The sequence below is a fragment of the Rana temporaria genome, chromosome 1 (assembly GCF_905171775.1).
Source record: "Rana temporaria chromosome 1, aRanTem1.1, whole genome shotgun sequence".
Taxonomy (NCBI): domain Eukaryota; kingdom Metazoa; phylum Chordata; class Amphibia; order Anura; family Ranidae; genus Rana; species Rana temporaria.
Window position 1 is genome coordinate 639,463,755 of NC_053489.1, and position 14,454 is coordinate 639,478,208.

At 38.5% G+C, this 14,454-nt stretch overlaps 1 protein-coding gene across 1 annotated transcript in view; it reads right to left on the reverse strand.

Annotated features, from left to right (window-relative positions):
* LOC120924471 (T-cell surface glycoprotein CD8 beta chain-like) overlaps positions 1-14,078 on the reverse strand; it is a 38,891-nt gene extending 24,813 nt beyond the window's left edge. The window contains exon 1 of the mRNA XM_040335456.1: positions 13,891-14,078. Coding sequence (XP_040191390.1) covers positions 13,891-13,963 — 73 coding nt within the window. The 5' untranslated portion in view covers positions 13,964-14,078. The remainder of the gene's footprint in view (positions 1-13,890) is intronic.
* Positions 14,079-14,454: the final 376 nt, after the last annotated feature.

The following is a 14,454-nucleotide window of genomic DNA, read 5'->3' on the forward strand; positions in this document are numbered from 1 at the left end:
TAATTTTGAATATCCAATCATCTGCTAGGAAAAAATCTTGCACTTGATTGCGCATACAATCTGAACACAGCTTTACCTTATTCAATAATGTGTGCTTTGCTAGACGAACAGACTCCATTCATTTAAGCTGTTCATAGAAGGATCAAAATGAATCTGGCCCGTGCTGAACCAGCAACATTTTCGATCCATCTATGACTGCTCCAGTTTGTGAGAATTTGATCTAATCTTTGACTTTTCATTAAATGGTTCCTGACCAGCCGCCACAGTTTTACTGCAGCAGAACGGCACAGTTGCCAAAACGACAATACCTTGCGTGGGTTCGCCTTTTGACCGCTGGAGCCGATGTAAGTGCCTAGTGGGCGCGATTACTGCCGGGCACCCGCGATCGCGAGTGACAGAGTGAGAACCGGAATCTGTGTGTGTAAACACACAGATCCTGGTTCTCTCAGGCCCCATACACACGATAGAATTTATCCGCGAATACGGTCCAGCGGACCGTATCCGCGGATAAATCCTCTCGTGGATTTCAGCAGATTTCTATGCGATGGCGTGTACACACCATCGCATTGAAATCCGCGCCGAAATCCTCTGGCGATGACGTGTCGCGCCGTCGCCGCGATTATGACGCGGCGACGGGCGCGACGCTGTCATATAAGGAATTCCACGCATGCGTTGAATCATTGCGACGCATGCGGGGGATCCCTTCGGACGGATGGATTCGGTGAGTCTGTACAGACCAGCGGATCCATCCGTTGGGATGGATTTCAGCAGATGGATTTGTTGAGCATGTCAGCAAATATTCATCTGCTGGAAATCCATCCCAGGGGAGATTTATCCGCGGATAAAGATCCGCTGGCGTGTACACACCATAGGATCTATCCGCTGAAACCCATTTGCTGGGATTTATCTGCGGATGGATTCTATGGTGTGTATGGGGCCTCAGGGGAGAGGAGACAGATCGTGTGTTCATACTAAGTATGAACACCAATCTCTTTCTCCTCCTAGTCAGTCCCATCCCCACCTCTGCACGTCGTTGTGTTTTACGTCACCGCGTTGGACACGATCGGATTTTTAACTGATGGTGTGTAGGCAAGACTGATGAAAGTCAGCTTCATCGGATATCTGATGAAAAAATCCATCGGTCCGTTTTCATCGGATGAACCGATCGTGTGTACAGGGCATTATTGTATAACTTTTCTAGGAAAAGTTTCATGGAAAATAAAAATGTCCTTTAAAAAAAAAAAAAAAAATGACAGCCGAGACTGGATTAAGATCTGGTAGCAGTTTTGCATCTAGCGTGGCTTTTCTATGCCTTCTCAAGTCTAATAAAAAACAAACGTTTGCTTGTATTTTTTGTATTTTTAGCCAATAGCCTACAGCACCCAAATAGAAGGTTCACTATTGATAGAGCTGTGTTGCTAAAATGATCACAAGTGGACAATCAGTAATGCTATATCTATAATGATCATTTTGTCTTTCTTTAAATGGAATGTATAGTGAGTACGTATATGTTTTTACTTACTATGGTCTGAACCAGCCTTTCTCAACCAGGGTACTTTGGAGCCCTAGGGTTTCTTCAGAGGTTGTTAGGGGTTTCTTGAGCACTGAGCAATTTTTGATTCCCAGATAAGTACCTGCTGACATTTTTCTTTTACCTAGACCACCATTGTATTGAGGCTGTTCTCCCATTGCCCACCCGCGTAAGGTGCCCATCCCCCAGTGATCGTGAATCAAAGGAGACCCTTCTTCACTGACCACCAATGTAAGTGGCACTTCTCCACTGATCATTAATGTAAGCAGGCTTTAATCCATTGACAACCAATGTTATCGAACATTACAATTTTTATTGGCTGCATTTTTTTTTGGGCCCATTATTATTATTCATTTTCATTACTATATATCATTTTGTTGTATAGAGGAGCCCTAGGTGTCAACAACACCCTAGTATTCCACAATCCTTATTCTTTTACTTATTCATTATTCAACATACTGTTCACTCTAATGTACCATGAACTGTAGATGTAGAAAATATAAGCGCTGGATCCCCAAGACCTGAAGGTTATTTCAAGGGTTCTCCCAATATTAAAAGATCGGAAAATTCTGCTCTGGACTAAAAAATAAAAACTTTCAAAATGTTTTCTTTTAATTTTAGTCAGCTAATTTCTCAGACTAACAGCTTGAATATTTTTCCAGGCTAACCTCAGGGTTACCCTGTCACAAAAACTAACCTGTAAATAACAGGTGTACCTGTAAAAAAGAGAGTAAATACTTACCTCTCTTGCTGCCGGCACAATTGAACACCAATTTTTCTGAAGAAGCTGGTTAAAGCTTCTTCAGAAACCTACAGTTTTGGAAGCGTCAATACCATGCGCCCTCCACTGAACTTGGTGGTTCCTCGTGCCAACTATTATGTCCTTACAGGACACAATGTAGGGGTGTTGGTATACCATATTTGTATTTGAGGCTGTGCTTTCCGGTGAAATATTTAATAAACAAAGATTTTATTTAGCATAAGATGGAGCTGACAATCCTCTGGTTGGATATTATTGTGACAGTTGTGCAGGTGGGGTACCGGCTTGCTCAAGAGATCCTTCTACAAATTGGAAGGCTTGTAGCACCTGTGATGGTATCCAAGCTGAATACCTAAAGCTATACCACCTTGTATTGAAGCATACAGAGATTCATTTAGAGAGAGTCTGTCTAAAAGGAAACATTATCCAGAATGTCCCTGCATTAAATGTTAATTTGTAATATAAAAAAATATATTAATTATTAGTTTAAAAAAAAAAACATACCACTGACCATAAACCATTATAGTTTCCCGTCAAGTTTTTTATATTGCCACACTATTGCTAGTGTTGGAAAACTTACAAACACACAAAAACATTCTGTCTGCCATACCTAACAACCATCAATAAATTCGTTTAAAAAATATGCTAGAGCAGAATAGTGCTCAGATACACTAATGGAAACTCCTTTGAGTTTTATCCCATATTATCCCCTTGCCGCCGAGCATACGCACATATGCGTCCTCGGCTTTCGGGGGTTATACCGGGATGATGCCTGCAGCCCGGAATTTTTTTTTTAGCGCGGGCGATCGGCTTTCTGGTGATAACAACCAATGTGGCTAGAAGCCTCTCGGTTGTTATCCCGGAGGAGCGGGAGGGGACATCCCCCCTCTTACCACCTCCTGCCGCTCTTACCAGGCCTCCCGTCCCACCAGGAGACCCGATCCACGATGCGCCACCTCCAGCGCCTAGAGAGAGACTGGCACGAAGCCATAAAGATTGAGAGCAATAATTCTAGCACTAGACCTCCTCTGTAACTCTAACCTGATAACCGTAAAAAAAAATTAAAGCGTTGCCTTTGGAGATTTTTAGGTACAGTAGTTTGTCGCCATTCCATGAGTGTGTGCAATTATAAAGCATGACATGTTTGGTATCTATTTACTCAGCGTAACATCATCTTTCACATTATACAAAAAAAAAGCCTAACTCTACTTTTTTGTTTTTAATTCATGAAAGTGTCTTTTTTTCCAAAATGTTGCGTTGAAAACACTGCTGCTGTGTGACATAAAATATTGCAACAATTGCCATTTTATTCTCTAGATTCTCTGCTAAAAAAAATATATATATATATATATATATATATATATATATAATATTTGGGGGTTCTAAGTAATTTTCTAGCAAAAAATATGAAATTTTAACTTTAAAATTAATTTAACTCTACGTTATTTACACTCATTATTGCGTTTTTACTGGCAGAATATTTTCCTATTCTATTTCTCTGCAGCTGTACTTGTTTGGCTTTTATGTCTTTATGCTTTACGTGTTTACTGGTTTTTATTCTAGTTTTTGTAGAAAAACACTTACGACCCACATTATTTACATCTGTCAACACAAGGATCATTGCCAGTTGTTACAGTACAAGCACAGACCTACCTATCATATCAAGGATAAACCTAAATGATCCATTAAATATTTACCAGGTCGGGAAGGTCTTTGCACATGGTAGATCTAAAGAAGATTGTACAACCAGATTATATACTGTATGGTTAGCGTTGACCTAACAAAATATCAGGACTTCATATTTTCATTGCATATATGAAGTCAGAATCTCAAAAATGTATCTTCTACCAGTAATGCATCTTTACTTTTCAAGTGTATAGCAAAACAGCCACCTGTGTTTAAAAAAAGGTCCTGTCTACAATCTCAGAGGGAAGCGGAGACTTTGTTGCGCAGTTTCTTCAGATATAATTATATAGACCCAAGTCACATCTGCCCTTCAAGTGCTATCTTATTTGTAAAACCAATTGGGGAAAAATAGTGAAATATTCCAGTACTTTGTTCAGATAATAGATAGACTTGGACAGATCTTTTTTTTTTTTTTTTGCATAAATCCTGCCACAGTTATACCAAAACCAGATCACGCACCAATTTGAAATTGTGTAGTTTACAAAAAAACAACTAACCTCAGCCTGCAAGCTACCCTGTGCATCTTTTTCTGAAATGTTGTATATGTCTGTTGTAACAAACCCATTAAAATGATAAAAAAGTTAAAGAAAAAGAGGCTAACTTGTAGCCCTCCAAACTTTATAAAGCTGAAGTCTCATCATTAACGCATCTTGGATTTTGATGACGGGTAATAATCTACAGTCTAGAGATAATGAATGGCTTCCTTTGGATGACTGTAATCATTTCCAGGAGCAGACTATCATTCTTTATATTCAGTAAAGAGATAAGGGCCAACATGGGTCAACACAATGCTGAAAACTAGGATTTAATTAATTAGGGCAAAGGAAAATCTTTTAGCATTGGGGCAATTTTCTTAACATTCATTTCTTCACAAAGCAAACTAAAGTTAAAACTGAATTGTATGTTTAGCATGGTATCATCTTGCATAATTTGCAGTGGAGAGCTGTAGTAGCATTATTTAAGAATAAAACATGGAACAGGTGTCAAAACCTTGCCAGTCCCCCTTGAGATAAGTGCTGCCAGGGGATATGGCTGCTTCGCCATTTTTTAGCAAAGTCATACTGGGGGAGATTTATCAAAACTGGAGCATTCAGAATATGATGCAGCTGTGCATGACAGCCAATCAGCTTCTAACTTCATCCCGTTCAATTAAGCTTTGGCAATAAAACCTGCAATTTGATTGGTTTCTCTGCACTGCTCCACCATATTGCGCATTGTGCAGAATTAGTAAAATAACCCCCACTGTGTATGTGCAAATATTGGCAATCCCAGAGACTTGAGTAGAAGTCCATATGTGGCCTTGACTGCATGTTTTAAACATATATAAAATTAAGAGCTCTGCTATAATTAGGACTTTAGTGGCAGGTTTTATATTAAATTGAAAACGATCAAATCTGAGTGCTGGAAGACTCACCTTTGCGCCCACACAATGGACGTTTTAGGATTTTGGTATAGTACAGGCAGTTATAAATTAATATTAAATGATACAAATCAAAATCACTATTTTATGACTGGCTTGACTTTTTTAATCAAATTATGCATTTTAATCCAATTCCTTGACAAGCGAGGAGTATGCTCGATGAAGAGGCTGATGGAACTTACAATTAGCTTACGCATACATGTAAAGAGTGGTCACTACCAGTATGCAAAATCCAAAACGAAATCTGTACATTACCTTCAGGCTATCCAGCTGGTCACAAATCAATATACACAAAAATGCTGAATGTTTCGTGAAATAATTTAACCCTATAATTTCCGTATTACCACGCCACAATCATATTTCATTTTTGTCATGGCCACAAAGCACAGCATTGCAGCTGCAGGATGTGTGCAGCCATGAGTGGCTGTATGTTAGTGCTCTGGTGGGAGGTTGGGGGGGGGGACCATGGCTCGCCCTCCTGGTTTTGCTGCCCCTCGGCTGCACATGTTGAACAAAGCCTAAAGCCTCGTACACACGATTGGATTTTCCGCAGGAAAAAGGGTAGTATTTTTGTCCGAAGGGGCGTTGGCCATGAACTTGTCTTGCATACAAACGGCACACAATTGTCAGCCAACAAAAACGAACGTAGTTACGTACTACATCGTTTTTCAGCTCTTTATCGCCACCCTTTGGACACCTTATGCTAATGTGGTGTTTGGTGAGCATTGCTTCCGACCATGTGTGTTTGGACATTTTCTCCATGGGTACACATGCTTGGAAAATCCAACAACAGACCGTTGTTCGCGGAAGATTTTAAAGCCTGCCATCCAACATTTGTCCACGGAAAAGTCAACAACAATTGTTCGATGGAGCACACAAACGGTCGGATTTTCCACCAACAGCCTGCCATCACACAATTCTCGTTGGAAAATCTGATCGTGTGTACGAAGCTTTAGGCCTCGTACACACGACCGAGAAACTCGACGGGCGAAACATCGTTTACCTCGTCGAGTTCCTTGTTAGGCTTGTCAAGGAACTCGACAAGCTTGCTTTGCGTACACACAGTCAAGCCAAAATCTCCTTGTTCTCAAACGCGGTGACATACAACACATACAACGGCAGGGGAAGTTCGATTCCACTGGCTAAACTCTTGGGGCTTCTTTTGCTAATTTCATGTGTTTGCGTGTTAAATAAACGTTTTGTAAGAGACGATTTGCACTTTTCAGTCTGTTACAGCTTTAAAAATGTGTTATCTCCATTACAAATGCTACTTTTACTCCCATCTCATACTTTAATCTGAGCAAGCGCGGGTTTCTTAGCATACAGACGTCCGAGTTTCTCGTTGAAAACCAGCCCGTCGAGAATCTCGACGAGCCAAATCAGACTCCCGTTGAGAAAATAGAGAACTTGCTCTCTTTTTGGCTCGTCGAGGTTCTCGACAGTTTCCTCGACGAAAATGTACACACGACCGGTTTCCTCGGCAAAAAAATATCTCCCAGCAAGTTTCTTGCTGTTTTTTGCCGAGAAACTCGGTCGTGTGTACGAGGCCTTAGAGATAGATGGGATTCCAAAGTGGGTTTAATGCTCCAACTCCTACTAAAATCTGAGATATAATACTTGAGTGGACTGATGTTTAAAAAAATTATATGTATAATAAAAATGGTTCTTATTACTTTAGGAAATTTTGTAAGTGATCCTTATAATAAAAGAAGGTATCACTTGCCAGGATAAACCAGTGATGCCAAGTAGTGTATCTAGTCTTCCTTTGTTGTCTTTCTTGCTTTGCTGGACCTTGGTCTGAATAATAAAAGTATATTTTGTTCATATGTATTCTTTATACCTTTGAGTGTCACCAGTATTGGAGAAGAAATTAAACAGCAATGGTCCTCATTTCTTTCACTAATGGTTCACGGTTATCTTATTTTCAGGACAAGCTTTCAGGGAGTGTCTCCTTCTTCAAGGTCTAAGCAGTACTTCTTGAACCTTGAAGAAGGAAACACACCCTAAAAGCTTGTCCTGAAAATGTGGAAGTTCGTGCAAATGAAAAAGTATCATGGACAGTACTCAATTGTCCATATTGCAAGTGCGCTAATACGGCTACAATCATCTCTGTAATCTTATAACACTATTGCTGCCAGTTTACAGTTTAAAACAATCTTGCTGTATGCTGCGGTACGAACCTTGAAAAAGAATTGACAGTTTCAAAGTTGGACATGTTTTAGAAAATACTGTCAAGTTTTGGTTCAAAAGGAAAGTAACCAGGTCAAAGATTTTTTTGTGGTTATTGCTTTGCTGGATGGTCTCAGTAAGCCCTCAACATTTGTGAGAATTTATCACAAATTTTGACTATGTATTTTATTTGTCTAAAAAAAAGAAATTCAACAAGGCCAAAAAAATTGATATATTAACTGGTGTGTTAAGAGAAAATATTAAAATAACAAAAAGCCATAATAAAAAGAAACTCTATGGTAAATAAAGTTACACTACATAGGCCCGATATTTTTGTCTCGGAGAATGTCCCTTTATTAATATTCATCTGAACAACATAAATCATTAAAGTTCTGGCATATTATAAAATTTTCTGCATTTTTAAATGCTATGTACGGGCAAGAAAATATACACTGATGACTATGGGAGCTGCTTACAACAATACGTTGCATTCCAGGGGCTTGCGAAAAAGTACTGTATTTATGCTGCATTTTGGAAGGGCTGACCTTCATATTGCTATTCAAGTCAATTGAGTGAAATCTTTAAGGCAGCACAATTTGCAACAATGTTTGTCGATGTGCGCACATTAATGCATTTTTCTGGTGTGAGACAATCTTAGTCGGATCAGTCATTGTCTCACGTTGCCCAGTATTGGACATCTTTGAAAGTTTTAATCCTTGCTGACCATTGTCTGTTTGCGGCATGAAGACCACACCTTTAGAAGACTGATATACTGTTTGGATATCAAATCTACTTGGAAAATCATGTGGCCTCCACTAGTCTGGTGTGACCGATTTGTAATGTTACTAAATGTCAAACAGATAACAAGCAAACAAGAACATATATCTCATGAAAGTCCAAGGTATTGGTCATGGGGACAGTCTACTGTGCTGGAAAGTCCCTACAATTTCTTAAAAGATTACTGCTTTTGCCCACGTTCTGTAACCTAAAAAACTTGAGTTAGGTCAAAGGGTATTGCAGGTCCAGGTGTACAGAGCTAGTAATAAAGATGACCATGTTTTTGGGTAGAGTTTTTCTCTACTAATGCTGAACCCGAGACCCCTACTTGACTTAACTTCCATCAGAATAGGACCTATGGTGACCCTTGTGCTTCTACTGGTAATACATTACTAGGCTACTTGGTATTTTGGAGAGTGCCTCTTCTCTTATATGCTTATACAAATAGAGTTTCTCACTAATGATACTCTGCCTGTCCTACATGGCGGCTGAGCGTACCATTTAGTTGTTGGTTAGATTAAGGTATTTAGTATGTTCTGTACCTATGTATAGTACCAAGCCTGGGTATGCCCAATAGGCTATGATTTGTGTTATAACCTTTAAAACTGAATAATAATAATAAAAAAAGAAGATGCCCATGTTTCCCCATCTGCCTGCCTATAGCTGGCTCTGGAAAAAAAGTAATGCCACGTACACACGATCGGTTCATCCGATGAAAACGGACCGATGGATTTTTTCATCAGATATCCGATGAAGCTGACTTTCATCCATCAGTCTTGCCTACACACCATCAGTTAAAAATCAGATTGTGTCAGAACGCGGTGACATAAAACACAATGACGTGCAGAGAAAAATGAAGTTCAATGCTTCCAAGCATTTGATTCTGTCGACTTGATTCTGAGCGTGGGTTTTTAAACATTTTAAAACAGGTTCTATTTTTTTTCACCGATGGGAAAAAAAACGATGGGGCCCACACACGATTGGTTCGTCCGATGAAAACGGTCTATCGGACCGTTTTCATCAGACGAACCGATCGTGTGTACAGGGCATTATAGTACATGTTATGTGCAATAGGGAGATGAGTCACTAACAGAACTGTCCATTTTGTGTTTTGGCAAAAATGCTTAGACCAAATCACACTTTTGTGTTTTGATTTGTTAAAGATCTCGATCTTTAGTGCAGTTCTGCTGATTTTGCTAAATTTGTATTCTGGTGTAATAAAGGCACAAACAAGTAAGACACAGATAGGATTGTGGGCCCATTAGTAGTGTTGCATTCTATCGCACACATTGGTCCAATATACATCCGAAGATTAGAGCTAGTATTGCCAGCATAAGACAACAGGTGCTCAGCTACCAGCTTGATGATTACATGTTTCAACCTGGGTCTTTTTGAGTCTCCCAATATATATTCAAGTTGATACAGGACACATTATGGCCACAATCTGTTTTATATTATGAATTTAATAAAATATGGACTTTTTATTGGGTGTTGATCTTACTTATTTGCTGCTTGTTGGAGATAACGAAGAACACCTTGATCGTGGACTTGCTGATAAGTGAAGGTGGTGGCTAAATACCTTAGGTTGCTGAAATTTATGGAGGACTCCTGACCTCAGAGACATACACACTTAACTGATTAGGATTAAAAAAAAAAATATTTACCACATCTAGATTATAGAAGCATGTGCCCAAAAGACACCAATTATCTTTTGCCAGCTTAATTCTGGGGGAATTTATTGAAAAATGTTATAATTGTGTGTAAAATCACAAAGACAAAGATTGAGAACATTTGCTTTTGGTTGTTTTTTCTGTATACCACACTCTGGCCTAGACATGTGATAGCTGTTGTACATTCTGGTACCCACAATGCAACTGGTGTGCAGGGTCTGTTCCTGAGACCCGCATGCAGAAAGAGTTTATACCCACAATCAAAATGATGTGCACAATCTGTACCGATACCCTACTTGCCACTTTACAAGAAAACCATCATGTTATACAAGACTGTCAGACAAAGTTGTCTAGAATCAAGACTGCTGCCATGTTATGAGAGACTGCTAGGAAGGCTGGATTCACATATGTGCGAATTGGATGCATTTTTTACCGCATCCAATTTGCATGACAGGCACTTGTGACCGGCTCTCGATGGAGCTGGTTCACACAGGTCCGAGGTGACCACCGAGCGGATTGCAAAAGGGTCCTATTTTTTTGGGTCTGGTTCAGTTGTGAATTCAGGCAAAAATTCAGACCTGACTTGCACCTGAACTGGTGAACAGAAACGCACCAAACCCCAGGCACGAAATGCTGCACATATGTGAACCCGGCCTAAAACAAGAAACTGTTATAGACGGTTCACATATGTGAGGGTTGGAAATTCATGCATAAGCATACACATTCCTGACCCACAGGCAAATTCTTAATGGCCCCCACGCATCGGAAAAATTGGCGTGTTTTCAGGTGCGCAAAATCACATGCTGCCACAGCATCATGCGGCTTTGTGCAGCATTTCCCACAGGTACAGCAGCTTGTTAAATTGCAAATGCAACAATTTCGGAAAAAAACACTGCTATAATGAAAGGGATCCTGGATTTGTAGCTGAATTGTATTGGCATAAACATAAGATGCTCTGCATACTAAGCCAAAGAGTTCAGTGCAGTACCATGAGTCGCAACTCCATTGATAAAATTGCCTAAACACTGTTCCACATAATACGCAGGTACCTGAATATGATGAATATGTTAACATAAGATACACCAAGACCACAATGCCTCTAATGCCAACCCTATCCTTAAAAATTTACTATTAGTGACAGTCTAAAGAATAAGGCTGCAACAGTGCACTTTAAATGAATGCTTCAAGTATCATTCATAAATATTAGGGAAGCATCTGAATTCATATGTCTTGGAACTGCTCTGTACAGAACTGAAGCAGCATGTACAAAAAGTTTCTTGCATTTTCAGTTTTAGGTTTTTAAAACCCATATTATTTGGTAAACCCGTTTCCTGTTATCTGACCCATACATACAACACAAAACGTAGCAATCAAAAGAAAATATTTCCCTCTAAGTGTTTCTACGTGTTTATGAATAAAATAATGTGTATGCTTTTATTAAAATTGCTTATTAAATATCACGTCAGCTTTCTTTGGGTTTGTTATCTTAAAAGTTGATTCAGTTTATGTTACGCAGGCCTATTACGAAAAAGTTGGTAGCCAGAAAATTCATAGACAGACATGATTGTTTATGGTGATTATATAAAAATTATTTTTTTTTTAGTTCTGAAAGTATTGTGTTGGTGTAAACATGCATTCAATTTGTTTCACTTTGCAACACGCAAAAGCGAAAATCCAGCAGTAAATTACAGCATCTTTAGAAGAATTCAAATTAAAGTAATCTAATGATTAGATTTAGTTTTTTTTTTTGATAATCAAAAGGTTTTCTTTGGTTTTCATATGGACAATTGCTGAAAAACTAGTTTTTTTTGTCAAACAATCTTCTCACAAATGCCAATAAATATAATGTATATTATAACTGCTAAATGTAACCACAAATTTTTGCAATCAAGTTTATATATTATAAAGGAACGGCACAGGTTACAAGTAATTCACTATGCCGATTTAATTGAAACATTTACTTGTTTTACTTTTATGACCTGAAGGCTATTTAAACTTAAGCATTTGGAGTTTTTAACTTCGGCCTGAATTGCAATAAATAATATTGTAGACATATGAATACAAGCAAGTGGTGGGTTTTGTTTTAGTTAAATTAAAAAAGGAACCGTAAGAGAAACTATCAACAGATGTTTGAGCTAAATGCATTTGAAATAAATAACTACATCAAATGTTTAATAAAGGGTATCGTTTGAAGGCCTGAAAAAGTTAACTTATCATATATACGTGTATACTCATAAGGTTTGTTATTCACTACATATTATGTTTCCCTGAATATAGCAACAAGGGTAAACGGAAGGCCTACACCGTTTATGAACACTTGCGTCATATGTTTTAGACATGCAAAAACTCTTATCGATTTAATGTCTAAAGAAACTATTAATTTCATGTTTTTCTAATATAATTTTCTTAACACATTATGAAAAGTGTCTGAAAAGATAGATTTTAAATATATAATTTACATTAATCAAAGGGATGACTTATGGGTCTTTATAGTGTCAATATATAGTTTGTGAACAGAGCAGACTAGACAAATCTATTTAATATTATTAGTAGAGTATAAAGTATAAATATATTACCCTTTTAGACCCTATGTCCCTTCATAAAGACTAAGAAAAGAATGGGAATAATTGGAATGATATACTGTAGGTATGCCATTGTGCGCAAGCAGCTATTGATGTTAGTATCAATGTTTTTTAAAGTGGCCTGTTTTGTTTTTTTCTAAAAAAAAACTGTAAAGGAAAAAAAGATTGGAAAATTGTCTGCATGTGCGATATACTTACATATACAGTTAGGAAGGGGGCCATTTATTATTAAAGCCAGTGAAATAGGCCGGGCGATCATAAACAGTGATGCGGAGCTGGCGGTAATTCTTTTTGCACCGCCAAACCTGACGAAAACCATTACTAGTGTGGGCAATGTATAATGAACACTGCCAGCAAGGTGGTTATTGTTCAAGCATTGTCCAGCTATAGAAACGCTCAGATTATAAATATATATGGGTGGCATGCTTTAGACAATGTATAGGCAGCCTTAGGTCATGCTCAGTCATTTAGGCCAACCAAGCCAATCATCCCAATGGACTAATTATTGCTTTTGTCCTTTACCACATAGGCCAGGGGAAAAGACCAGCCCGCGGAGTAAAATTAACTGAGCGCAGTGGAATTACCAACAAAGTCTACAGCGATCAGGATATTATTTCCATGCAAATAGTGTCCAGGGTGGTAGCCGATTCCAGTACTACAAGGCAAAAATATCAATTACTTTTCCAACTCCAAGAATCTAAGACTTTGGGAAGACATAAACACTTATCTGTTTTAGATTAAAAAACGATTTACTACATCAAGATGATAGAAGCATGGAATTTCCAACAAAGTCTGCAGAGATCGGGATATTTCCATGCAAATAGTGTCCTGGGTGGTAGTTGATTCCAGTGCTACAAGGCAATAATATCAATTACTTTTCCAACTCCAAGAATCTAAGACTTTGGGAAGAGTTGAGAATTTTCACTCAATAAATTGTAGAGGTGTTCACTTAGAATATCCAGCTTCACTTAATTTTACTGAGTGAAAATTCTCAGCAAGTTTAGAAAATCAGCCTCAAGGTTTTCATATATATTTGCCAAAATATACTCTTCTATAGCAGCTGCAACATTTTTAAACAATAAAACATTGTGTGGCAGCACAAGAAGGGCAATGCAATACAACAACTATAAAAAAAATACTGCAGTAGGAAATAATTTGGGTGACAGTAAATGGTTACAACAATAGATCAGTATAATGCTGATGAACTCAAGTTTTTAGCAAAGTTAAACAGTTGTTAGTGTGTCTGCTTGCAGAAGTGTCCCAGATTCTGGTCCCCCACCATCCCACCTGCTTACCTGTGACACAGAAAGAGATAAGAAAGACGAACCAGCAGATATTACAGGGTTGGTTCAGTCCCAGCTGCTTCATCTTTGCTGACCCGTTTAGTTGTAACGTGTCTCCAGCTGACTCAATGTAAACCAAATACAATATCTGCCTACAGACAGCCAGCACGTGTCCTAAGGAGAAGCCAATCGCAGTGTCTGGTTACTGAGTATAGGCTTTATGACACAGTTCATAGACTTCACCTCTTCTTGTGGCTCGCTGTCCCCACCAATAAGAAAGTTTACATGCTTGCTATGTCACATGCAGCTTATTGACACATCCTGTCTGCATCTGATACCCAGAGCATCTAGGAAACCTGTTTTTGCTTTAAGTGTAACTCCACTTAATTAACAATTTTCTATTATAACGCAAGTATGTGGAATAATACAAATTATAAATGGAGCACACTGCCCATCTTGTTCCATTATACCAGTAAAATGCTCTGAAATGTCAAATAAGAAACATTTGATTATCAGTATATCGTTGTCTATGATTAAGATAGAAGGTACACGGACACAACTAGACATGTGCACAGA